Source organism: Arachis ipaensis, chromosome B5, assembly GCF_059453495.1.
Source record: "Arachis ipaensis isolate K30076 ecotype BB chromosome B5, ASM5945349v1, whole genome shotgun sequence".
NCBI lineage: Eukaryota > Viridiplantae > Streptophyta > Magnoliopsida > Fabales > Fabaceae > Arachis > Arachis ipaensis.
Window position 1 is genome coordinate 7,621,799 of NC_142440.1, and position 27,826 is coordinate 7,649,624.

Genomic DNA, 27,826 nt, shown 5'->3' on the forward strand with positions numbered 1-27,826 from the left:
TTGTCGCTCCCGTTCCTGTTCTAGCTATTCTAAGCGACTTTGGTGGACATGGACTAATCCCATAAGTTCAGTTGCGTGGGACTGTCCGTCCTTCTCCGAATGAGGAATTCACCTTCGGAGTTTTGACTCCGGAGGTACCCTCTCTGTGTTGATCGTTGGTTCCCTGGTGGAGGGTTAGGTCCACGTCATTATTTCTGGTGTCCAGATTCTCTTGTTCGGAATCTGTCTCCTCATGACCCTCCTCAGGGGATCTGTCCGCCATCACTGGTTGATCTCTCGGGTCCCCGGCAACGGCGCCAATGTTACGATGGGTAACCGGAGATTGTTGGACTGGACTCGTTGGGTTGGCCCAATCGTCTGAGGAAGGAAGCCTTCGAGCGGGTCTGCGTCTTGGGGGACTTCCGTCCGACTTGTGAGTATGAACGAATGGGGGTGGTACCTGCAAAGACATTCCGATGCCTAAGTCAGCAAGGGTGTGAGCAGGGCTAGAGAGTATTGGTACTTAGAGATACCTGAGAGGTGTCAGTGTATTTATAGTGGTGAACCAATAACCACTGTTGAAGTAGTGCCACTTTTTAAGGGGAATAACCGTCCCTTTATCTTAGGGTGGTTGAGATATGGCTCTTGGAAGTGGTTAGAGAGATTCTAGGGGCAGTTACCTTCTTGAGGAAGGGTTTATCTGCCAGCTGATCCTCGTACCGACTTCTTTAAAGCAAGTCGTGAAGATAGCCGACTTCGTGGCATCTGGTTTGTGCAGTGTGAGGCTCAACTCCTTTGGGTTGGGCCTTTTTACTTGGATCCTGGGCCTTAGTATTGGGCCAGGGTATGAACAGTTATATATATAAATATAATTTTAATTTAATAAAATTATTCAATTAGAGCAAATTAGCCACAGATTGTATGTGAAAAATAGGGTGAATTAGCCACGAAAATAGTGTGATTAAATAATCCAACGTTAGCCACAAAAAAATTGCGGCCGAAAAATCTTGCCTGCACAAATTAGGTACGGATGAAGTGTGGTAGAATTATACTTTTCGATTTGATTATTCTTATTTAGCCACGGCATTATGCGTGGACAATGATATACAAATTGTGGCTCTTTGAAGGTTTCCACGATATTTAAAACTGTGGCTAATAATACTAAAATCGTGGCAAATTGAAAATGCAACCCCGATTAGCCATAAATATTCTTTCGTGGCCAATGTATGGCTGCTACGGTTATTTTAGAGTTTAGCCACGATTTTTTTCGTGATTAAACCCCTTATTTTTTTGGTAATAATAAGACTTATAAACTAAAAAGACTTGTATGTATAGCATAACTGATTTTATTAACTATCTTTAATAAACTCAAAAATAAAATCAGATTGACTTTTCATCCAACATAAATTTGTGAGAAGATATTAATTATATAACCATTTAATAAAACTATTAGAAATCTTGATTTGTTTCTTAATTTAGTAAAGAGCTTTGTTAGGGACACTATTTCAAAAATAAAATCATCCAACATAAATTTGTGAGAAGATATTAATTATATAACCATTTAATAAAACTATTAGAAATCTTGATTTGTTTCTTAATTTAATAAAGAGTCTTGCTAAGGAGCCAATAGACTATTTATATAATGTGTATAATGGGCTATTAAGTTACAAAATGAACATCTTTTATACTATTTAGAATAATACTAGAGATAATAAACGTTCACCAAAAATTGAACTCTTGACCTTTCGGATCTAGAACTCTAATACCATGTCATGATACCACTCATCCAAAAAACTCAAACTAATGAAAAAATAACTCTAATAATTATATCTCTAATACTCCCTAAACCTCCATTAAATACATTGTACAAATATTCTATTGGTCCCTCGTATTTTTCCTTTAGCAAAAGTTTTCTAATTAAATGAGAATATTAGCTATTATTAGATATGAATGGCTAAATCTCTGTGTACATTCGTCAAGTCAATAACAATAATTTCAATTCAGCAATTCATTCTCAATTCTCTGATCTGCTTCTTTGTTTCCTTTTTCATTCTTCAATATCACTTGTATTACAAAACTGTTAACCTTATAGTAATATTTTTTAAAAAAATTAATATTTAAGGATAAAATAGTCACTTTTAGTGATACAAGTCAATATTAGGATTATATAGTAGTTAGTAGGTTATGCATCTTAGGCAAACACGTAATGCGGTCATATCCCGCAGTTACTAATAAACTAATAAATAATATAACGTTTAATAAGAGAAAATTACATAAAGACACAGATAAAAATGTGTGGAGCCTACTACTTTTTCTGAATTTTAATTGAAATTCACCTTTACTAGCTACTTGGCCTGTTTGGTATTGATCAAGAACCTTTACAAAATAATCTTATGCCTAAGATTTTTTTACAATTATTTTATCTTTTTTTTTCGAACATAAATTCTGAATCTAATGTTTTGTTCAAGCCAAGACACTGACACATCAATATCAAATCTGAAAGCAAGGAGAATATATACATGAAACAGAACAAAGACTTCGTTTTCTGATAGTAAATTAAACAACCCCATGGTCCATGCCATACATGATTAAACTTTAAAAGAAAGAAATTCTTTTTTGGAAATTGACTTGTCAACTGCTTTGTAAATAAGTTCAACTTTGGTACGGTAAAATTAACTCGAATTAAACACAGATTTTATAAAAAAATATTATATAACTATTAAAATTTATTAATTTTAACTATCACTTAATTATTAATTTAATTTTTTAATTTAATTTTTTTAATTTAATAATTTAATAATTTATTTTATTTTATATTTTTAAATATTAATAATTAAAAATAATAAATACTGATAATTTTTTAATATTTCTGACTTTATTTATATATCTTTGGCTTTACGAGTATGACTTATTATCACTCGATCACCGGCCATCATCCTTATCCTTATCCTATCCCATAGCTAAAATCTTTGGATTTCATATGTAGAAGTCTGACTTGATCAACAAATTTTATCCCGTGAATTTAAAAGGCTGAAGAGTACAAGTCCAAGTGGTAGAAATAATAGAGGATCATATTGCTTATGAATTAAATTTTTGCCAGGAGTGAGATCATGCCCCCAAGCACCATGGCCAACTGATTCGGGTAGGTGATGTGAAAAATAGATTAAATAAAAATAATTAAGATGAGAAATTTAAAGTAAGTAAATTTATGAAAAAATATTTTTATTAATAATAAATAAATAATACAAGAATTAATGATGAGAAATAGAGATGGATAATAAGCGTTAAAATTTTTATCAATGTCACAAGAAAAAAAAAGGAGTTTTTTTTAAAGTAGATAGAGATTGACGGAATACCAATTTTATTTGTGAAATTGATGAATAAAACAAAGAACAATGAAAAAAATTTGAGAGAAAAAGATGAATTTTTTTAGCATCTAAATTTTAGAAAAAAAGTTCTTTTAAGAGGTTATTTAAGGTTTTTTTATAATGTAAAACCATTTTGAAGAAGGAATCTATTGTTTAATGGTTATAGTGTGATGTTTGGCCTACTCCTTTTATCCTAAGATTTGTTATTAAATAAGGTAGTTATCAGAAAATATTTTTAAATGTTTCCATCACTTCAAATCTTTTTAACTAAAAATGGAAGGAGTTGATTTTCACAAGTTAAACTAAAATTCTGCTAGGTGTCGATGACAAGGAGATGTATGAATAAAAAGGGTGCTCATAATATGTGATATTAGTGAAATGACATTTAGTTTGATTTTCTTTTAACTAAATGATATTCGTTACACTCCAAATCTAACAAATTCACTTCTATCAATTTAGTTCCCATTAAAAAAAAAATTAACTTCTCAAGGTGTTTTTTTGAATTCTATCATTTTACTTGACTCTTTTTTAGTTTTTTTATTATACTTTTAGATTATTTCTAAAATTATTTATATACAAAAAATTTATATTTTTAATACACAGTCACCAACTAATTAAACAAGGTTGAGATGCTTTTATATTTTAAAAACAAGGACGATGTCCTTGATTTTTTTGGATATAGAGTTTTAGTATTATATTATAAAATTATTTATTTAAAAAATTTAAACGAATAAAAAAATAATATTAATAATTATATTTTTAACAAAAAATTAATATTATTTAATTCTAACCACATATATATATATATATATATATATATATATATATATATATATTTATTTATTGTGTAACCCATAAATTTCATTTCTAGCTATACAAGATAAATGATTAAAATATTGGTGTTAATTATGTCAAAAATAATATTTTTGACAAATTATTTTTAATGTCGATGAAATACAACATTATTGTGTCACAGCATAAATATATTTGGTAAAAATAATTTTTTTTGTAAAATGATTAGAATCACATTATTTTATTGTATATGTATCATTTTTTTCTACAAGTTTATGTATTAGTCATTCTACAAATATTTTATGATGAGTAAACATTTTTAAGAGTAAAATTATAAAAAATAAATTTATTTAGAATAAAATTAATGTGATTAAATGTAATTTACTTAGATGTGATTAAAAAATAATTGAATAACTATGTACCGTAAAAAATTGATATTATTGAATAATAAAATTAAAATTTATTTCTATGTATCGTTTTTGTCCTCAACGTGTTCGTCCTATTTAAGTCCCTAATGTTTCAAAATCGTCTCAAATTTGTTTCGCCATCAATTCTGTTAACAGATTTTTAACGGCAGGACAACATTGAGTCAATTTTAAAATGTTAAGTATTTAAATAGGATGATTTAAATGTTAGAGACAATTTTAACACTTACCCCAAACGTTAAGGACAAAAAAATCGATACTTTATTCTATTATTTATTTTCTGTTCATTTATTGTTTTTTTTATTCGTTTCACTTCTCTTTATCGATCTACAATGTTTAGTATTCGATCACTGACAAACTAAAAAATAATCGGTCAAACAATTGGTGCTTATATCTTGTCAAAAAAATAAATAAAAGATCATAATTCATTAAAAGAAACAAAGAAATATTGTACCACGTAAATCGGTCCAGGCAACTTGTTTGGCTGCTAAGTGTTTTTCCAAAGTATAAAAAATAGATAATTATTCTAATGAAAATGTCAAAAATATTTTTTTATGTTGATCTTTATTTAAAAAGTGTGACTTATTTATTTAGCCACACTTTAAATAAAGATAACACTTTTATAACATATAAAAATTAAATTTTATAATTTATCATCCAATGATTAAAATAAAATATCTTCATATATTGATAAAATCTTTATTAGACTAATCACCTTAAAAATATACATAAAACTAGTTTATAAAAATTTTTTATTTTATTTAATTATATTAAATATATACTAAAATCAATCAATAACATAAAATATAAAATATATATTAAAATTGACTTAAATTTTATATGTATTTATATATAAATATATAATAATTAATTTTAATGTACAAATAATATTCTTGATTTTGACCGTATGCTGCAAACCGAAGACCCTGAGTTACAAATGCAATCATTCATCACCAAATTAAAAAAAGAAAACCGATGACCCTGCATTTGCAAATTTTCTATACGGTAGTTGGTCTATGACCCTGCATTTGCAAATTTTCTATAAGATTATTTGTAACGTTATGTACATATATAACGTTACATACAAGTGGCACCTTTCCAATAGGAGAAAAATTGAGAGTGCAGCAAAGAATTCAGTGTGCTTCATGTTAAATGTTAAATATCCAACAACAAACAAACATTCATAATTAAATAATTAAGTGTTCCATGTTTCCACTAAGGGAAACTTCCTGTCGTGTAATACTATAACATTCACCTTATATATCGAGCATCAGCAAAAGAATTTAAGCATGGTCAAATTCAAAGAACCATCATCATTAGCTATACACAGTGCTGGAATATTGACTGGATTTAACGTGAACATTAGAGTTTCTAATGCCGTCAAGAAACCCAGTTTGAATAAGCTGCTAATATGTGTATATAAAATATATTAACTTGACCCCAAACATTATTTATGATTGTATATATGATCTGTTTATGTCTCTCTTTGACGCATGCCTTGTGACATATATATACATATGGTACGCACGCACATTTTATTTGATCTTGAAAGATATTATCTATTGTATTGACTTATATTTTATCATCTTTAATTTAAATTTTGACGTAACTTCTACATTAATATTTTAGCCCTTATTTTTTCACTTTTAAATTGGATTAGATATTCAATTATCTGTACATAACTTAGTTTAAAGAGTCTCTCTTATATAGGGTGACAATGCGTAGAGTAGCGTAGGATTTGAAGTCAATCCTAACTCTACTCGCAGATTAAAATTTTAAATTGGACTTATTAATATTTGTATTATACTCATTAATATTTTTTATAACACTCGATAATATTTTAATTATACTTATTAATATTTTTTTAGTATAATAAATATTTTTTATATTTTATTTTAAATTTAATTAATACTACTGTACCAATAAATAAAAAAGTGAATGGATACACTAATATTAATTAAATTTAAAATAAAAATAAAAATATTTAATATACTATAAAAATATTAATAATATAATAAAAAATATTAATAAATATTATAAAAATATTAATAAATAATTATTTTATTATACTAATTAATATTTTTTATAATTTAATAAATAATTAAATATTTCATAAAAATGAGAAATAAATGTAAATATGGTATACAAGAAAGGAGTAAGAAATTGCATGAGAGTAAGCTGGGATGCAGATCATCCAAAATCTAGACTATCTACGTCTAAACAAAAATGTAAAAAAACAATAAAAAATTACGTTATTAAAGATGTTTTATTTATTTATTTTAAAAAATAAAAAAATTTATTTTAGTTCATTTTAAAAAAATCCAATTATAGATATGTGATCAAGTAAAATACAAAAAATATACCTTATAATAAAGCCGGATATCAATGTGGAAATGGATGAATTACACGTATCATCAAGGGTTAGTACGTAATGGTAATTAATAACACATCCTAGAGTGTGTTACTATCAACTTAATGTTTCGCCAAAACTGTGAATGTCGAAAATATTGAGAGACTACTATATAGGTTTTGAATTGATGAGGCAAACAACTTTTGGGAAAAAGATATGCATGGATATTAAATGAAATCACGCGTAATCATGGCGGGGGCATTATTTACCTTTGTCACCTTCAAGTAGTAACATACAGAGATTAAAGATACATACTCTCTGTTGGTTATTATTGCATCAATTATTTGTGTCCATTAGTCACATGGATTGGCTACTTTTCAGTTTTCACAACTTTGGCCAAGCTAAAAATATGATTGTGAAAACCCCCATTAAAAACGTGACCACTCTTGGCAGCTGATTAAACCATCAGAATTATCAAAAAGAATTTATTAATGAGAAAGTATAGGGAGCCAATGGTCTAAGCGTACAATGTGTATAATGGAGATTTAGAAAGTATTAGAGATATGATCATTAGTGTTATATTGTCCTGTCAGGTTACGCTTTTGGGATGAGTAGTTTCATGACATGGTATTAGAGTTCTAAATCCGAAAAGTCAAGAGTTTGATCTTTGGTGAACCCCAAAATCAGTTTAAGTTTTTGGGATGAGTGATTTTATGACCTGAGATGTTTATTATTCTGGTATCTAGATGGTTATTCTAAATAGTATAGGTGATGTTCATTTTATTTATAGACCAAAGATTTAGTCCTTGTACACATTGTACAATTAGGCCATTGACTCCCTAGCGTTACTCTTTATTAATATGTATCTTAACAACATACGATAAAATTATTATTAATAGAATATTTTAAATATTTTTATTTCATAAATAAAAAATAAATATATTAAAAATTTAAATTTAATGCTTTTAAAAAATTTTTTAATTTATCCTCTTAACATATGTCCCTTAAAACGTATATTAGATAAATCCTATAAAAAAAATATAGCAGTTATGTTAACTTTCACAATACCAGTGTTATATGCCATTTTAATCAACTTTTTTTTGTAGTGTATGTTGCATGCTATTTGTGATCGGTGGACAACTTTAGAGGCTATATAAAATATAAAAAACAAAAGGATAAAAGTGAGGCAAACAAATCTTTTCAAACAAAAATTTATTATTTTTAATTATTAACTAAATTTTTTTAATCTAATAATCTAACAATATATTTTTACTTTATATTTTTAAATATTATTAATTAATTACTAATTAAAAATAATAAATTATAATACTCTTCTAACATTCTTCTTTTTAAATAGAACAAATGATCTGAACAAATAATTTACGATAATAATAAATATAAAAAAATAGAACAAAAATTAATATCAATCAATAATTAATTAATATAAATTTTAAATATGTAATTTTAAATTATATATATATATATATATATATATATATATAACTTTTAAATGAAATATTCACTAATTATCATGATGATCTCTTAGCAAAAACCTATACATATTTTTCGTAGATTGCTATAGGGAACATAAAATATCGATTATACCTAACACTGCATTTAATGTAATTGGAGTTAAATTTTAAAGTGGTCCTTGAAGTTGTATTCGAAGTTTAAAATATCGATTAATTAATATTCGTCTTTAAATTTGCACTCCAAGACTCATACTAGTCCCTAAGACGCTTTCCATTCATCAGAACCTTGAAACGACGTTGTTTTAAAAAAAAAAACGTAGAAAACCCGTCCCCTCCCCCATTCCCAACTCGTTCTCTTCCCTTTCTTCATCCCCAACCCCAACCCGTCCCCTTTTCCTCCCCCAACTTGACACCTTTCTCTTTTCCCTTCCTTTTCTACTTCCCTAACCCGAGGTCCTTCCTCTTCCCCTTCTCCTTCCCAACTTGACGCCCTCCCCCTCCCCAACATACTCTCACACTCACAAGAGTTCTCCTCAACCGTTGCTGTCGCTGCCTCTTGTCGGCCTCCGTTTCAGTGCCGCGCTGCTCATCTCCCACCCCAATCTCGTCTCTCACACTCAAATACAATAGAGGCAGAGGCAGAACACAAAGCCTCAACCTTCTCTGTCATCGTTGCGCCGCTCGTCAGCCTTCGTCTTGTTTCTGCGCCACTCGCCAGCCTCCATCTCGTCGCCGCGCTGCTTGTCAACCCCTCTGCGTCAACACATCATCTCGTTTCTCGCCGTCACTGCTCGCTTCTGCCTCCCTCTCTAGTCATCGCTGTCACTGCTCGCGCATCGGCGATCTTCTTTTGTCTCCACTTTGTCTCCTTATTCTCTCCTCTTGCACGGTTCTCTCTCTCAGCCGTGGTGAGTTTTTTTTTTATTTTTTTAGTATTCAATCATTATTCTTTAATGTTCTGGTGATTGTTACTGCTGATGTTGTTTCAATATAATAACAATGGTTAATTTTAGTTGTTTTCTGTTCTGTAATTATTGCTGATTTTTTTATTGTTGCTATTTTTTGTGCTTGTTGCTGTTTAGATTGATTGATGCTTACTATTTAGGTTGATTGATCTTTTCTGATTAATGCGGATTTTTTGTGTGATATTTTGTATTGCTAGTTTTTTTTTTTTTGTGATCTGTTGTTGAAGAAGAAGGGATTAAGATTTTAGAAGGGGAATTGCTATTTTTTTTTAAAAATATAAAACGACGTCGTTTTAATATAAATCAGTCTAGTTCAGCTTTCTGATGGACAGAAAATGTCTTAGGGACTACTATAAATTTCAGAGTGCAATTTCAAAAATAAATTTAGATAATTATTAATTTTAGAGATTATTTTGAGACTCGAGAACAACTTAAAAAAATATTTTGAGACTTAATTCATGTAATTGTCATTAACTTTTGAAAAAAGACAAAAACTAATTAAGGTCGCTTTCAAGCAATATTTTGTTAATGGAATATTATTGCCCTCGTTATTGTCAAATATCAGCTAGAATTTCCGTGAAGAATCAAGCTATATCATGCTTCCTTTGATTAGATAAAATATTCTATGAAGATATAATAGTAACTAAAATATTTAGTGCATGTATACTAAAAATTAATTAATAAATTAATTTTTATATATTTATAGATAAATATATATTTTAATTTATTTTTTATGTATATGTTGTATTTTAATTATATATATTTTATATAAATAATTAATTTAGTAATTAATTTTTTGTGTATAATAATAATAATAATAATAATAATAATAATAATAATAATAATAATAATAATAATAATAATAATAGTTTTGCTAAGAATATATAATTCTACGTTCTTAGGATTGCAAAATTCTAATAAAATGATATAATTTTTCTTAAAATCAGACACTGATGAGGACAGAATAATGAATATAAACTGCTCAATTAAAGCATGAATAGATCCGGATTATTTTTTCCCATTGTCATTTTGTATAGAATGGCTATTTATGGCTTTATGCTCTTGAATATTGAATATTGGAGCTGCAGAAGGTACCACTTTATATGTTTCTTTCATACTTTTAGGAGTGGTCCAGTTGCAAATAAACAACGTTCAATAATTATTGATAATAATCTAGGTTATGTATCATCGTTAGTTCCATGTTAAGCAAACACAACATGGCTAACAATTGATGGCCTAGTAGAGCACGTTATACTCCTCATGAGGCATCACTACTTACCTCATCAAAATTATTATGTATGAGCAAACCTATTCTTTGATAATCTTTTGTTTTGCAAGTCAGATTCTAATTTTCTTTAATCCACGGTATTCCTCAGCCTGACAGGCCAAGGACTAATCCGCCGCGGTACTGAGCTCTATTTAAGGGTTTGTCGTTGGCCAATGGATTTCTGCATACACAATGCGGGATTCGAACCCCCAACACTTACTTAAGCGGACTAGTGAATTAACCACTAAACCAACCCAACTTGGTTAGATTCTAATTTTCTATTATAACCTATTACATGTCTTCTGCATTTTGATTATAAAAAAAAAATGGCCTTTAACTGAAGTACTTGACCACAAATAAGAAGTTCAAAAGCAAAATGAATAATGTTACACATTAAAATTTTTTTTGAATCAACTCTAATTAAATTAAATAATAAAATTTGAAATAATATTAGTCATAACTGATTTTTATTATATTAGACTAATTTTATTAAATTTAATTAACAAAAAGATTTAAATATGTAGTATTATTCAATAAAAATAAACACTATAAGCTAACAAATAACATCTAAACAAAACAAAACACAAACCAACACACCAAACATGCAAATAGAACAAACACCCTTCCTAACCAACAAGACAAAACCAAAAGAACAAACCACACCAAAAAATACAAAACAAAATACCAGATAAAAACAACCATGAAGTATGTTAGGCTGCGTTTGTTTATAAAGACAGGATATTGGGATAGAGACACAGAGATACAAAATCATGTTTGATAGAGGAGACATGGACAGAGATAATATGTCTAGAGACACTGAATTAGTATATTTTGTATCCATCTTGACAGAAGGACACGACGATACTAACAAGGAATACAACTTATTTTTTATTTTTTCTTTTATTATTTTTGTTAATTTTTTACAATCCCGCTATGTTACCAACAGTATTTCTGCTGCCAACTCTGATTTATAACAGTATTTAACAGAAGTGTCTTTATGGATGTGTCTAATAAAAATATTTTTTTTATAGCCATGTCTAATGAAAGTGTCTTTATAAATGTATTTTCTGGATGTGTCTTTTTATACATGTGTTTAAAATATAATAATTAATTATTATTATTGGTAACAAGTTGGCAGTTAGTGTATTGGTACTCTATACTTTTTTAATTTTTTATTATTATATTTTTTGTCTCAATTTTTGAATAAAAAAACAAAAACAAATTAGATTTTCATAATTTATTATAGTTTATCACCAAATATAATACAAAACACAAAATTTTGTATCTCTATCATTTATATCTTATTTTCAATATCTTATCTTATCCTGTTTTTATAAACAAATAAACAAATGCACCCTTATTAAACTTCTCAAATGTTGAACTTCACGCGCTTCACCGTATAAAAAGGTTTTGGTTTTTAATTTTGTGTCGCTTTTCGTGGTCTTTTTATCCTTTTTTTAGATTATTATACTGTATATTGTTTTGATAATTTTTTTTAATTCTTTTTTATGTAAATATTCTATTACTACTTCTTTGTCACTATATCTTAAATCGAGTTAAGTCTCAAGTTTTTAGGTTCTTCTCACTTTTTCTTCTGAATTCTCTATATCACTTTCATCATTTATTCCTGAATTATTCTTTTTCTTTTTCTTTTTTCTGATTTTTGCGCACTTTTCTTCTTTTTTATTTGGATATTTTTTTATTCTTTAGTTATATTTTTTCTTCTTATTGAATTTGTGGCTGTTACCCTTCTGAAAAATTTTAGGGCTCCCAACCTGAGTAGATTAAAGTATTAAACTGTCTAATAATCAAGCAGTTTTATATCAGTGGACACAATAAATCTTAAAGTAGTGTTTGTTTTGAGGTACTGAAATAGAAATTGAGAGACTGAGACTCAATATCATGTTTGTTGGTTCAGAGACTGGTACTAAAATTTCTGTTTTAGTCTCCAAAATTTTAGTATTTCAATACTTTCAAAAAGTAGGGACACAAGAGACTAAAATTTTTAGAGATAGAGACTGAAATTTTAATAATATTTTATACCTAAAATACCTTCATTTCAATTAATAAATTTCAATTTTACTTTTTGTACAAATTAAATTAGAATTTTATTTTTGTTTTAATTTTTATCTTTCACTTTGCATCAAATAGAATACTGACATTTATTTCAATTTCTATCTTTTAGTCTTTATCTTTCAGTATTAGTCTTTTCATCTCTATCTCTCCACCAAACGCTATCTAAGTGACTCGCATGATTTAACAATTTTTGTGTTATCTTGAAAAATCCAAAACCGGGCATCCATGCGTTCCAGCTAACAACGATTTTTTCACTAAAATATTTGCATTACAATATTAAGAAAATTGGGCTTTTAAGTGAATTCATAAAATTCAGCTAAGGTCTATTATTCCTTTAAAATATCGTTAGGTCACTTCATAACTCATAAGGCTTAAAATACAAATTACATCCATTCAAATATAGGTTAGGATGAGTTCTTGTCGGCCCCTAAGATTTAAAATTCGCCACTTTTGTCCCCTTTAATTGTCTTTCGTGTAAACTGTCCACTTCTGGCAAAGACAACGAAAAGAAATATAAGCGAATATAATTGTATGTGAACAATGCAAACTATATATACTATAAGCATTAACTAATGTTTGTGAAGAATTTAGACTAAAATATATTAACATTACACTAGAAATAGTTACGTGTCTTTCATTTAAATTATGTGCATAATTCATTCATAAAATTTATAACAGAGATTTTAAGATGACGCCATATTTTTCTCTTTTCTTCTTTTTTCTTTTGAAATTTTTTATCTAAACTATGGGTTAGTTTGAATTACCTTTAAAAAAAATATTTTTTATTTTTTTAAAAGATTTTTTAGAGACAAAAATTATTTTATATTTGAATAAATTTTTTTAAAAGAGATTTCAAGTATTAAAAATATATTTTGCTTTTACTAATATTATTAGTTTTTAAAAAATAAATAATTTGTTTTTGTAATAATATTTTTTTAAAAAAATTATCTAAATATTTTTAAAATTGAATAAAAAAATTCACTCAAAAAAATCAATCTAAACTGATCCTAAATAAAATAAAATCTATATGAACTAGATTGTTTCAATTTGAAATTTATTACATATGTGTTCTATTTTATAATTTATATAAATTGCTACAGATTTATATGTTAAAGGACAATGTTAAAACTGTGAGTAAATTGTGATTCTCATCGTATGCATGCTTCTGTAAAATACATTATTTGTCACGTTGTGTTAAAATACATTATAGTAGTATTCTTAATAAATCATAACAAAATAGTATAATTTATGAAGAACGATCCTACCCTATAATTGACATATATATAAAAAATTTCAGTTTGGGTATTTAGTCAATATAATTTATCAACTCTTTTTTTCCTGGACTCTAACCTGATGAGAATCGAAAGATCTAAATAACGATTCAAATTAAAAAAAAAAAAGTATTCTAATAATATAATACAGTAGATTATTAGAGAAATTTAATACGAACAAATTAAAAGTTCAGCCATATATTCTAACTCAAAAAATAAATAGATGTCGCCATAAGATTGTCAAGTCTCAATAAAAAATAGATATTATTCAAAGGTAGAAATTAATTCACTGTAATTCGAATTAGAAAAATTCCATTCAACATAAATTTATGGGGTGAAATTATTTTAAAATTAGAAAAAAAATTGAGACAATACTACAAAATAAAAAATCTTATTAAAAAGATAAATTTAGAGTCAAATAATTTAAATCTAGTGATTAGAATATAACTTTCTTTCATCCAAAGTTTAGAAATCAAACTCAAAAAAAATAAAATTTGGCAACTAAATGGTAAGAATGGTAAAGTGGTTACTTCTAATGTTAGAATTGCTTCTGTGGCATATTTTAAAGATATCTTCTACTCTTCTTAGCTATGAGAATTATGAACCTTTGTTTATTGACTTTGAACCTAAAGTTACAGTTTTTATGAACCGTAGATCTCAAAAATCAGTGACTATGGAGGAAGTAAAACGAGCTATATTTAGTATTTATCCTCAAAGTATTCTAGGAGATATGACATGACAACAATTTTTTTTTTCAAAACTTCTGGAACATTATTAGTGGTGATGTATTTCAAATAGTTAAGAGTTTTTCTTAGAGGACAAAATTTTAAGGGGTTTTAACCACCCTCAGAAATCAAATCTACCTTATTCCCAAATTCCTTAGTTAAATATATGACTAAAGTAAGACAAATAAATATGTCTTCAGTCTTTTACAAGATTATTTCTAAAGTCTTTGTGCATAGACTTTAAGGTATAATGAATAAATTAATTAGTTCTACTCAAAGTACTTTTTATTAAAGATAGATTAATTTCTAACAATATCTTAATTGCTCATGAGTGCATGCATTATTTGAAGAACAAAAAATGAGAATTTGAAACTAAAATAGCACTAAAGTTGGATACGAGTAAGGCGTATAATAGGGTGAAATGCTACTTTTTTTTGTTTATATTGGAGAAGTTTGATTTTGACTCCTGGTAGATGTGAATTCGGGAATTAGTAACAAGTGTTTCTTATTCTGTCATTGTGGAAGGACAATTCTATGATTTTTTCAAACCAAATAGAAGTATCCGCCAAGGAGATCCTCTATCTCCCTATTTTTTTTTTTCATTTTCTATGTAGAAAGTTTATCCTTCTTGCTATACAAGATAGAACAAAACAGACTAATTCAAGATATTCAAGTTCACAGACGATGACCCAAAATCAATACCTCCCATTTGCTGATGATTCTATCAATTTTTGTAAAGCTAATCCTGAGACATGTTCAAATATTTTGAATTTGTTAAATTCTTATGAAAGCATCAATCGACAGGGGGTTAATCTTAATAAATCTATTGTATTCTTTAGTCACAACACTCACTATACTATTTGTAAACATTTTGCTAATGCTTTGAATATTGATTATATTGGGATTCAAGATAGATACCTTGCTTTACCTTTTATAATCTATAAATTTAAAATGACTACTTTTAACATTATCAAAGAGAAGGTTTGGAAGTGAATCAAAGGGTGAAAACATAATGTTCTATCTTCAGGTGGAAGACACGTATTGCTTAAAGCAGTGGATAAAACTATTTCTATCTATACATTGTCTTGCTTTAAGCTATTGATGATTTAATTTAAAAAATCACTCTTTATTCTCACAGTACTAATGGGGCAAAAAAGGTTTTGAAAGGCGTATGCCTTGGATTACCTGAGATATTATGATTCGGCCAAAGAAAGAATGGGGCCTTGATTTAAAGACCTTAGAGTTCATAATTTGACACTATTAGACAAAGAGTTTTGGAAACTTGTAACATACTCTACTTCTCTATTATTCAAAATTCTAAGGAATAAGTACTTTAGAAATAGTAATATTTTAACTGCAGAAACTAGAGTCTTATCTTATTAACTGAGTTGTGGATACTGAAGAATACATCTGAATCTCTGAGGCCCTCTGTATCCTTTAGTGGTTCCTGAAATGCCAAACAGACAGTTTATTTCCAATCTTGTTCTACGAGTTAAAGATTTAATTACCGAAAATAGGAATTGAAATTAGCCTCATTCGAAAATTATTTTTCCAAGACCTTGCGGACAAAATTCTTTCCATTAAAATTCATGTAATATTGACAAATTGCAATGGAATTTAAATAAATTCAAACATTATGATATTGCTTTAGGTTATATAATTAGTTACCAATGGAAGTTGAACATGCCTCACAAAATTAAGTTCTTTATATGAAAAGCTCTCTATGTCCACTTTTCAGTTCTTGCCTAGTTTCATTGCCGCTTTCCATGTACATCGCTAATATGTTCCTGCTGTCAAAAAGCAATGAAAATGATCACCTATTGTTTGTTCCACTATTCTACAATTAAAGAAGTATGGTCTCAAGGTTACCTTTGAGATATGCTTCTCTCAGACTTTTGTCGACTTCTGATCATAGTGGATTGTAGCAATGGAGATGACTAACCCATGTTGAAGGATATTGATCAGAACCCTCAATTGCTTGGCATTATTTGTTGGCACTCTTGAAAGGCTCACAATCAGTTAATTTTTGAAGGCTTTATTTCGATGTCGTCTGCCATCCTTACATTCTCTATCAAATTATTTTGAGAGATTCAGAAAACACCCATCTTATCTCACCGAGTCCTTAAAAAAAACTTAGTTTCATTCAATTCAACTTATTATTTTTTCTTGTTTTAGATTCTTTTTAGTTTGTTCATACACCGTTAGATTCTTCTAAATTCTTTTTGAACATCTTTATATTTTATTTTTTAAAATTAGTAAAATATAACCTACTATCTTAAAAAATAAAAAATAAAAACCTTTTTATTAGTATTTTCATTGCGACATTATCACTTTATCAGGTACCTGAACCCGAGGCTATTTTCTGGAAATTTTAGTATGTCAATTGTCAGAAGGAATTTTGGAAATGTAGGAACAAATAAAACCAGGAACAGAGCTTATCTAAATCTACAGTGATAGACAAGAAAACATGAAAATTTAGTATCCATATCCTCAGATATCATGACGAAATCATATATGAAGAAATAAATGGCAACCAAGAAAAACATTAAAAAAAGGGGGTAACGTTAGACCCCACTAATAATTTGAGTCGTGTATACTTTCTGTACGGGTTTTCCAATTCATATGTATGTATTCGGAATAAAACAATATATTAATTGTGAGTATAAAGTCTAAAGAAATTGTTTTGGTAAGGCCAGCAGCCACCCTTTAGACCTCTTTGTCAAACATTGAAGTCTGACTATCACTTGAGCATCACATGGGTGATTGCTAGTGAGATAGAGGGCACATTTTCAGTAAACAAAGCATTCATAACTGGCAATCTTTTCAAATGATGCAAAGAATTTAAGGATCTTGATAGACCATCAGGCATAAGCCATACATTTTGTAAAAAACTGAAGTGATCGATGGGACTTGGGAGTGTGTTTACAAATTTTTGTGACTCCAAAACTATTGCTTGTATTAGTAACATCCCATTAGTTATGGTAAACAGCAATTAAATAGATATTATTAAAACACTATATATTTTTTTTAGAAAAAAGAATGAATGGAAGTGATCGTACATTACAAACTTTAGATAAAGTCAAATTACAATTTCTAAACTTCTTTAAATTCCTATTTAGGTGAAGATGCCAAAACCTTCTTAACTTTCTAAAGACTGGTAAACAAAGAATAAAAATCTTATAATTAAGTTTATTTTTATTGTTTAAAAGACCCAAATAGTTTCAACTTACAATATCCCCCAGGGTAAATATATGTAAAAAAATGTATTCGATTACCTATTCTTCTAAATATAACGGGAGTTAAAATTTTTTTAATATAAATATTTTTATTTTTAAAATACTTCTCATTATATATTTTTATGAAAAAATATTTTGAAATTTATAAGATCTAAACTCAAATCCTTTCAGTTAATGAATAAAACGATGAATTAAGAGACATTAATAATGCCTATTAATAGATTAGTTCCTACAATGCTTCTAGAAGAAGTTACAGTTCCCTGCAACGGGTTAATGGAGCAATTGGTGACACCGAAGCGTTATTAAGGCGCCAAATTATTACCGAGGTTCACAACTTACAAATGATCTATGATATGCAGAATACATTACAACAATTGGAATCCTAAATTGGGTGAGCTTTGATAGAAATCCCAAAGCCCTGCAACAATACCCAGTTCTTACATCAGACTTCACATAAAACCTGTACACTCTAGCTAATACTATTGAATCCCAATCTTAAATAGGGATCGCCATAAAGCCTTTTAAGTTGAAGAACCAAGCAAAGTAAGCGAAGGTATGTAATTTTGGTATATTCTTAGGAGTTCTTTCCTTTGATTTACTCCTTTGCTAAGAGAAACTAGTGCACCCTTGTCTAAGTGTCAGAATAAGCCTAGTGTGCTACACTAGAAAGCAGCAATGAAGAACCATTATCAACTTCGATATAAGGTAAGATCATAAGTGCCTTAATCACCAAATCATTTTAAATAAGTGTGGAACTACTCAAAATCAACAGAAACCAATGTGCATTAAACATTATAAATGGAAATCACTTCCTAGCATATTCAAGCAAGACCATAACTAGAATTTGTTACAGAAATAAGGACAAGATATACTAGAAGATTAGCTTACTTGAATTATTTTGCTCAAACAATATACCACCAAGCTAGCAACTAACTACAAATCCACTTAATTTCAATACGTTTTGAGTTCTGGACCACGAAAATATCATCTAATGAAAAATCTAATACATAGCAAAAAAACAAAGTATATGGTAGAATCCATCAAGGTCACAACTCACAAACAGTTTTCTGAAAGAGAAATGAATAAATGAAAAAGAAGATTCCTGCTTCACACAGCATCAGCCATCACCACCTATATACTTGGAGAAATTCATGTGATGCACAATTGGTGCCGAATCCATATGGTCCATTCAAGTACCTATCGCAAAACGCATGAGCAAAAAAACATGAACACTTTCTGCAAGAGCTGAATCACGAGATATATGGCGATATAAGAGTGAAGTGAGTAATAAGTACCCTGAGACAATTCACAGCAAGCGCGCGATTCGACGGAGATGTGGGAAGTGAAGCGAGCGGCGGCGTTGACGCTGTGCAGCGGCATAAGCGACTGCGTACATCCAAGTGCTCCGACATTCCTTCAAAATCAACATTTGAATAGAATTAAGAAAAATAAAATAAAATTGAATAATTGACGAAAAAAAAAATGAAAAGAAAGAAAAAGAAATAGGAAATGATAGCATACCTAGGGAGGGTGAAGAGGGGGCGGCGAAGAGAAGGAGAAGAAGAAGGGCGATGGATGCGAGGGACAGAAGAACGGCTTGGTATGGTTCTGATGGCGGAGATCAACGACCTCGACAGCGATCCGCAGCGCCATGCCATGGCTTTGCTATGTGGAACTGGAAGGAACTCCAACTAGGTACCTATATAGGGGTTTTGGCACTGAATGCCGAAGGAGCTAAACCCTACTCTGGTTTACAGACTTGGGTCAGTTCTAGCCCATATTTGAATGGACTACATAGCATACTAGCCCACACCAAGATCAATAATTATTCTGGAAGAGAACAACATTTTTTTCATCTACTCAAATTGTTCCCTTTTTTTTTTTTTATCAAAGATATATTTTTTTTTTTTTACCAAAGATAGGAGATTCGAACCCGCAACCTCTTAATTGAGTATGAGAAGACTATGCCATTTGAGCTATAACTCATTGGCCTCAAGTTGTCTCCTTTGTTTTGTGAAACTTGTGTTTCTTTTATATCATATTAATTAATTATTAATACATCATAATTCTCATAACTAATGAATGAATGGATAACACTTAACAGGATAAGTATGTTTTGTCAACATTAATATTTAAACTGAGGGAGAAAAAAAATCAATGGGAGATGATTTAAAAATTTTAAACGGAAAAAACAATAAATGATTTAAGTTTTTCTCTTTTCTTCTGGTCACAAACCAATAGTACTTTCAAACGGATAAATAGCAAGGACCAATAAATGGGATATAAGATAGCAGTGTTTACGCAGAGGGGGGAATGTAGGGGGATGCTGGTAGCATTATATTTTCAACAAATATACAGGCGAGTGCCATGATTATACAGAGGAGGTTGTCTAACGAAACCTATACAAAGTATTCAAGAATGTACCCCTACGACTACGAGTTACTTCTTAATCTAACAAAGACTTGGCATCAAATTACAACAGGATCCCAGAACATGAGTTATTACTAAACTATGGTTAACACGGGAAACCAAGCCCTTTCAAATTACACTTCCAAGTCCCCATCTAAAGATGGGGAAAACAAAGAATTTGATCAATTAGCCAAAGCCAACTTGTGTTGCTGAGATTCTTACATTCTGAAATCCAACACACAGACAGTATTACTTGCAAAACATGCAGCGATCTTGTCACCCTCCTTATTCCAGCACACCTCAAAAATGCCTCCATTCCCATTGTATGTCTTAACGATCTTGCCGTCCTTCAAAGACCATATGTGCATAGACTTGTCAGGAGAGCCGCTGGCCAGATACTCGCCATTGGGACTGAATGCAACGGAATATACACGATCCCTGTAGATCCATAGAAACAAGTTGAAATCATGGGTTAGAACTTTTGTAGAAGCAACCTACCTACCTCCTTTCCTAGGACCGAAGTATTTTCTAAGGGGGGGAAAAATCCCAAGTGTATATTATAAAATTAAAACCAATGTTTGAAACGGGCTTGACATAACCCAAATATATTAAGCAAAGAAAAAGGCTTTTACCTGTGTCCGTTCAAGCTATAGACAAGTTTCCCAAGTTCTACATCCCATAGCTTTACAGTTGTGTCAAATGACGCACTGCACAAAAAGGATGACTACATAGTTTTAAAATGAACCCAGCTTAAGTGAAATGCATTTTAACTCTAGAAAGATAAAACATTCACTGACTAACAGTAGAGTGCGATATGAAAGGAATTAAATCAATTTGAATCAGTAGCATGCAAAAATGTACACATCATTCACAGTTAGCACTTAGCAGTGTACAGGTACAAGGCATTCGGAGCAACCACAACTTCAAACAAACACACGCAGAGGTCACTAAGACTAAGGAAACACACAGTAAACAAATTCTAATTCCAGGAAATCAATAAGAAAGGCTTGCAAATAAATCAAAAGCAAAAAAACTTAATTTTAGCAAGAACACATACCTTGCCAACAACAACTTTTTATTAGGGTTATTTGTACCGGTACCAGTGGGGCTCCATCTGATAGTATATATCTCCTACAAAACAATTATCTAGTTCTCTCAATAATCTGCACAGCATTGAAGTCAAATGGAAGCTTAACATAAAATCTTAAATTGAAATATAATAAAAACAAATCATTACCTTGGTATGTTCTCGAAAATCATGAAGATACTTATCGTGTTTCGTACTCCATATCTACAAAAACAAGAAACATCAGAGTACAAACACATTAGTTTCCAGATGTTCCAGCAAAATGACATACTTGTCTCATAAGTGTACTATAAGGTAAACATTTTATTCCAAAATCCTACCAGTGGAAAATGTCATTATGCAACAAACAATTAGAACAGTTATAAATATTACCTTTGCAGTGATATCATCAGAACATGAGGCCAGCAACGACCCGGTTGGATCCCATTTGACACAATTAACTTCACCCTAAATTTGCAGAAAGGTCATTTGGTCAGTGGTCACCACGTAAAACACCAACAGAAAGTGACCCAACCAATCTATATAGTTAACCCTGCTAGCTGGTTTAAATAGATTATCAACAAAGTACATGATGAATCCTACTCCCTCGAGGATAGTATAATCATCGGATTGTAACTATCGGTGTATACTAAAACTCTTTTGAAGTTTGGTCACAATACAAACCTGATGGCCAGCAAAACTTTTTACAGGGCGATTTTCACCAATCTTGCAAACATATATCATGGTGTCAGTAGAGCTTGTCGCAAATGACACATTGTTGCGCCAGTCAACATCAAGTGTTGGGCCTAAACAACATATCAATCCCAAAATTAAAAATATAAACATGGTCAGGGTTACCTCAACTCCCTATTTAGACAATTCTCCTTTGTTAAACAAGTTATATTCAATATTTATACCTGAATGAAAGTCAAATTGTTGTTTCCATTCCGCTGCTTTCACATCCCATACAATGGCAGTCTTATCACAACTTCCAGTAAGAATATAATCACCTTTCTTATTCCATTTCAAAGAAAATATGGGTCCCTTGTGTTTGCTTAATGTACTCCGCAATTCACCTGATCAAAGACATTGGCACATAATCAAAATAGTATTAGTCAATACTCAAAAGAGCGAATTCAAACACAAATCAAGCCTTTGACGTCTCCCCATCTAATCATATGAATCTCAAAGGAAGTATTGCAGTGTATTCGTATGGAAGACATCCCACCATTAGTAGTCCAAATTCTTGCTTGCCCATCGTATGAACCAGTAGCAAGTAGTGTCCCATCTGACTGCATGTCAAACAAGAAAGATCAAGATCTTGATAGGATTTACATAAAGTTATGATTAAATACTGCAAAGAATACTTATCCAAACAAAAAAATGCTGCAAAGAATACTTGTGAATTTACATCTCAGTTGCATGAATTATACTTAAGCATATGAAAATAAGTGCCGCAGGCCACAGGGGACCATCATGCCTGAACTATTATGTACACTAAACTCAGGAAGAAAAAAATTGGCAAGAAAATTATAAAGCTCCATATATTTCTTAATTTTTCACATAGCTCCCTTATGTTTTTCAAAACCTACACAAACCTCTGAGAAATATATTAAACCCACATTGAAAGACACAATTTTCCTCATAAACTTTCCCTGTTGAAAAGAGGCTGCTGTGGGTTTGAAAATGATAAAATAGCATGTGGAAAAAAGCAGGGAACTAGAGGGGAGGTTGAAGTAGCTACTAATGCCCACTACCCATCTTGGATTCAAATCAGATTATCAAAATACGTAATCAAACTCACATTCCAATCAAGTGTTGTGACATCTTTATTCCTTTCATTTGTTTTACCCGTCACATGCCTCAACACCAACGCATTCAATGGGCCGTTCTGTGAAGTAGATTTGGATTTCCCCTCTGGCAGTGTCCAAATACGAGCCGTTGCATCCCCGGAACTAGAAGTTGAAAATGTCAATAGTGAAGTGAATTTAAGAATTGTGAGTCTTGAAATGGAAAGGCAGAATGAGCAATGTTTTCTACATCAACTATAATACATACTGCATCATCATGATCATATTTTATGCAGAAAGAAAATTAGTCACTCATGGAGAAGACATTTACCCCGAGGCTAGAAGAGATCCTGCAGGACTCCATGCACAAGCACACACCTAAATTGATCGTAAACAAATCCATTAACAGTCAATCTAACAGAGGAAACAGGTAATGAAAACAAGCTTTCAAACAAACAAAGCATTTATGAAATTCTTCACCTCTGAGGTATGCCCTTCCAAAATTGTCACTTCTGTTCTAGAAAATTCACCTGGTGGAGATGTTGATGTTGTAGTAATATCCATTGGTTCTGGTCCTGTTACAGTGAATGAAAACTTCATTACTCCAATACTCCTATAAAGGAAGAATAATAATTGAAAGGGAAAACTAGTTTGCAATTTGCATTCTCTGCTCACTTTGAAAGGACAAGTTTGGGAGCAGGGGAAATCTAGTGTGGCAAACAGTTGCAGCTAAACATAAGATACTTCATTTAGAAATCCCCAAAGGAAATAAAATGTAAAATATTATGCAAAGATAATCAGGATGTTGAACTAAAGACATAAGCCAAAAAGGCATGACCTGAAAGAGAAGATTCCTAACCTTGGGCATCTTCGGCTAGCAATAATTTATTGAAATTTGAAATTGAATAAGAAGCAGCAAACTACAAGCGTTTAGTGAAACTATACTGAAATTTATAATCTCATCAGTTATTACACCAGCATTCTGCAGTTACCAGCGATCAAATGACAATATTACAAGAAAATATGTTCATCCGTTCTTCCTTACCCAACATAAGGTTATGAGATGTATGCATAAAAATAACACACCTACTTCACAAGAAATGCTGAACATGCAACAGAGAACAATTTTTTTATTTTTTATCTAAGACAATGTAAATCAATTCTGCTGGGCAAATGATTACCTCCAAATACTCTAATCTCTTCTTGTTTTATAGTAACCTTATCTACTTGATCTGCACCCATTTCTCTACCAATGTGATTTTCATGCGGCCGTTCTCGGTCTTTATGAGTTTCTACCTTTTCTTTATCCTTTTCCCATTCTTTCTCCTTTTCACGCTTTTCCCTCTCTCTATCCTTTTCGAATTCTTTTTCCTTTTCACGCCTTTCCCTCTCCCTATCCTTCTCGCTTTCTTTCTCCCTTTCACGCCTTTCCCTCTCCCTATCCTTTTCGCTTTCTTTCTCCCTTTCACGCCTTTCTTTCTCCCTATCCTTTTCGCATTCTTTCTCCCTTTCACGTCTTTCCTTTTCTCTTACCCGCCTACGCTCACCTTCATGTTCCTTTTCGGATTCCTTATTTCTATCCTTCTGTTGTTTCCTCCTTCTTTCACTTATCATTTTCCTTAGTTCGTGCACATCTTTTGTGATGAGATCCATAGGTTGTAAGAGTGAAAAATCTTCATCCACATCTGCATCACACTGGCGGACTAATTGTGAGTAACATGAAAGAAAACTTAAAAACATAAAAGAAATCCACTCAAACAGATGACAACAATTCTGACAGTGAAAACTACAATACCAAACCAAGAAAAAAACTCACATTACTAATGTTGGCTTCCATCTCCAAGTACTGTAGCCCCTTCTGAACAAATGTAACAAGAGCACCGGGTGGTACTAAACTTCCATCAATGGGGTTTTTGTTAATACTAGCCTCATATCCAAATGCAAAAGCTGAGTGCGTAAAACCTGCCGTTGCAACACACAAGGTTCATGGTATGGACATCTCAGAAAATATTGATGAAAAACCTTTGCTTGCTCAGTGACAACAACAATAATCATAAATAATAGTAACATTATTATAGAATCAGCCTCATAAAACCTCTATCAGAATCTAGAGGATGTCATAGTTCAAAAATATAAATTGAACTGTGCTTTCAGAACTATAAGATTAAGTCTCAAACACCAAATTCAACTTCATCAACAGATCTAACCAATTTCGGTTCCTCTTTCTAAGTTTTACAGAAAAGCACATATTAAAATATAACAATAATAATTGGAGCTCCAAATTCCCCCCATATAAGGTTTGGTTTCAGTGCAGTAGCTAAACCCTAATCTGGTGGTAGCAGCAATTGTAAGCGCTTGAGTAAGCTCAAACCGTAAACAATCGAAATTCGTCTAATGCTCTAAAACCCTGGCACCTCATGGAACAAAAAGGGGCAAAAAAAGGAGGAGGACTTCATGGTACAAAGAGAGAAGAAAAGAGGTAGGAGGTAGGAGATAGAAGAAAGGTACCTGATTCTTGAAGGTAGCGAAAGACGAGATAATTGAGCTCAACGGAGGTGACGGTAGTCATGGTGGGAGAAGAGAAAGGGCTAAGCAAGCATGAGTTATTGGCAGAGAAGCGTTGCGTGCCGTCGTTAGCTACGTGCTACGGCGGCACAGAAGAGAAGGCAGGGGATTTTACAATTTTGCAATTCAGAATGAAACTGCAATTTTCTCTCTCGCCGTTCCGTTTGGCTCTCTGTTACTACTACTTTTTCCCGTCCGTTTATGCTTCTTAGCATTTTATCTGCACCAGCAGTTTTAATTTCTATTTTTTATATATATTTAATATAATTGATTATTTTATATTTTTTACCAATATTTTAGAATAATAACCTAAATAGTTGTTCAATATTTTAAGTTAATTCTAGAGTCTAAATCCTAAAAAAATCTTTTTAATAAACTATTTTATTTAATATTCCAATATTTTAACAAGAAACGTAGTGTTGATAAAAAAATTATTGGAGATCTATTTAAAATATTATTTTATTTAAAAATTAAATTTATTAATTAAAAAACCTTTTTAAGAAATTAAAGAACATATTTTATATGATACGAATTTGTATAAAAAAATAGAGAATTAGATAAAAAATCAGAAATAATTAAAAAAAAATTCTTAAGATTAGAACTAAAAAAAATAAATTTTCTATTACATTATGAATATTTCGCATTATTATATCACACTTCTATTTATAGTATAATTTTTTTATTAGGCTAGTCCAAAACTAATTCTATTATTAAAATTAATAAATTAATATATATTTGAATTTATTTAAATATTAATTAATTCGGATTCTGTATCTAGATTTTTTCATTTGGATTTATTTCTTCATTTTGTCGTAAACATTAATAATTTACCTTTTCTCGGTTAAATCATTCCACTTTAGTTTATAATGTTTATTTTTTTTAATTAACAACGTGATATCAAATAAAACTTTTTATATTTTTCAGTTTAAGTAATTTAGACGTACATATTTTAAATAAATAATATATATTTGAAAAACTTTGGTTTTTTATTCTTAAATATCTACATTTAGAATATTAAAAGTGCGTGTTCTTTTAAATATATAAAAAAATTATTATAAAATAACAATGTTTAACTTACAAATCATTAAAAAATGTGCCAAAAATTCCCCAAATTAAGTTTGCGAGTAACATAAAAAAATTTAATAAGCTGTTTAAACAAATTTCCTTATCAATCAATACTATCATAAAGCCTATCTGAACTGACATCATGCCATTTAACATAATTTTTTTTTTTTTGAAATAAACTAAACAAAGAAAAACAAAACAAATAAAATAAAGAACTGCTTAAATAGAGGGATAGTCTTTTTTAAGACTACTCTTAAACTCCTTCCAAAGTGAAAGAAGCTCCACATGTGAAAGTTGTAACTTCATTGCCATCTTTGCCTGCCACTGTACTTGCATCTCTCATAATCAAACGAAAGTCAACACGCCAATTCCAATGCATGATATCTCTTATTTTAAGCACAAATGGATCAATAAACTAAAAACCATCTTGAGTAACAAGATTAAATGCTTCCACACAATTAGTCTCACAAATAACATCTCGTTGACCCACATCCCAAGCTAAGAGATATCTTCTCCAAATGGCAAACAATTCTCCTTGAAAAATACTATTACTCTCAATCATTCCCAAACACCCCGTATGCCAACTCCCATTACAATCTCTAATAACACAAGCAAAACCAACACTATCACCCGAACCAAAATAACTAGCATCACAATTAATCTTAAAGGTACCAATGGATGGGGGATTCCAAAAACCATTTAGAGTAGAAGGAAGGGACATACGTTGTAATTCAAAAATATTCCTAAGCTCCTTTTCTGAAGTTAATGCTAGACAAATCACTTTTTCCGGAGGCAAAGTTTCATGAGGATTAAAGATGTCATTATTTCTTGCTCGCCATATCCACCAAAGTCCCGAAAAGAACTTGAACGGATGCTCTCTGCTATGATACAAAAATCAGTTCTTCAAATCCAAAAGATGACAAGAAATATCCAATCTATGCCAGACAAGCTGAGCTTTTGGACAATTTCGAATACAATGTAAAATCGATTCCTGGCTAGAAAGAC

At 30.3% G+C, this 27,826-nt stretch overlaps 2 protein-coding genes across 2 annotated transcripts; both read right to left on the reverse strand.

Annotated features, from left to right (window-relative positions):
• Window positions 1-18,691: 18,691 nt before the first annotated feature.
• On the reverse strand, window positions 18,692-19,631 carry LOC107642735 (protein NONRESPONDING TO OXYLIPINS 2, mitochondrial). The gene is made up of 3 exons (XM_016346196.3): window positions 19,448-19,631; window positions 19,222-19,340; window positions 18,692-19,123 (listed from the first exon to the last, which is right to left on the reverse strand). The coding sequence occupies exons 1-3, from the start codon at window positions 19,582-19,584 to the stop codon at window positions 19,116-19,118; spliced, it is 264 nt and encodes an 87-aa protein (XP_016201682.1). The 5' UTR covers window positions 19,585-19,631; the 3' UTR covers window positions 18,692-19,115.
• Window positions 19,632-20,222: 591 nt separating this feature from the next.
• Window positions 20,223-26,003, reverse strand: HOS15 (WD-40 repeat family protein). The gene is made up of 14 exons (XM_016346194.3): window positions 25,700-26,003; window positions 25,008-25,153; window positions 24,373-24,886; window positions 23,672-23,766; window positions 23,523-23,569; window positions 23,206-23,356; window positions 22,630-22,693; window positions 22,319-22,477; window positions 22,086-22,207; window positions 21,795-21,869; window positions 21,573-21,626; window positions 21,393-21,466; window positions 20,968-21,042; window positions 20,223-20,773 (listed from the first exon to the last, which is right to left on the reverse strand). Exons 1-14 carry the CDS (start codon window positions 25,758-25,760, stop codon window positions 20,554-20,556), a joined length of 1,857 nt encoding a protein of 618 aa, XP_016201680.1. The 5' UTR covers window positions 25,761-26,003; the 3' UTR covers window positions 20,223-20,553.
• Window positions 26,004-27,826: the final 1,823 nt, after the last annotated feature.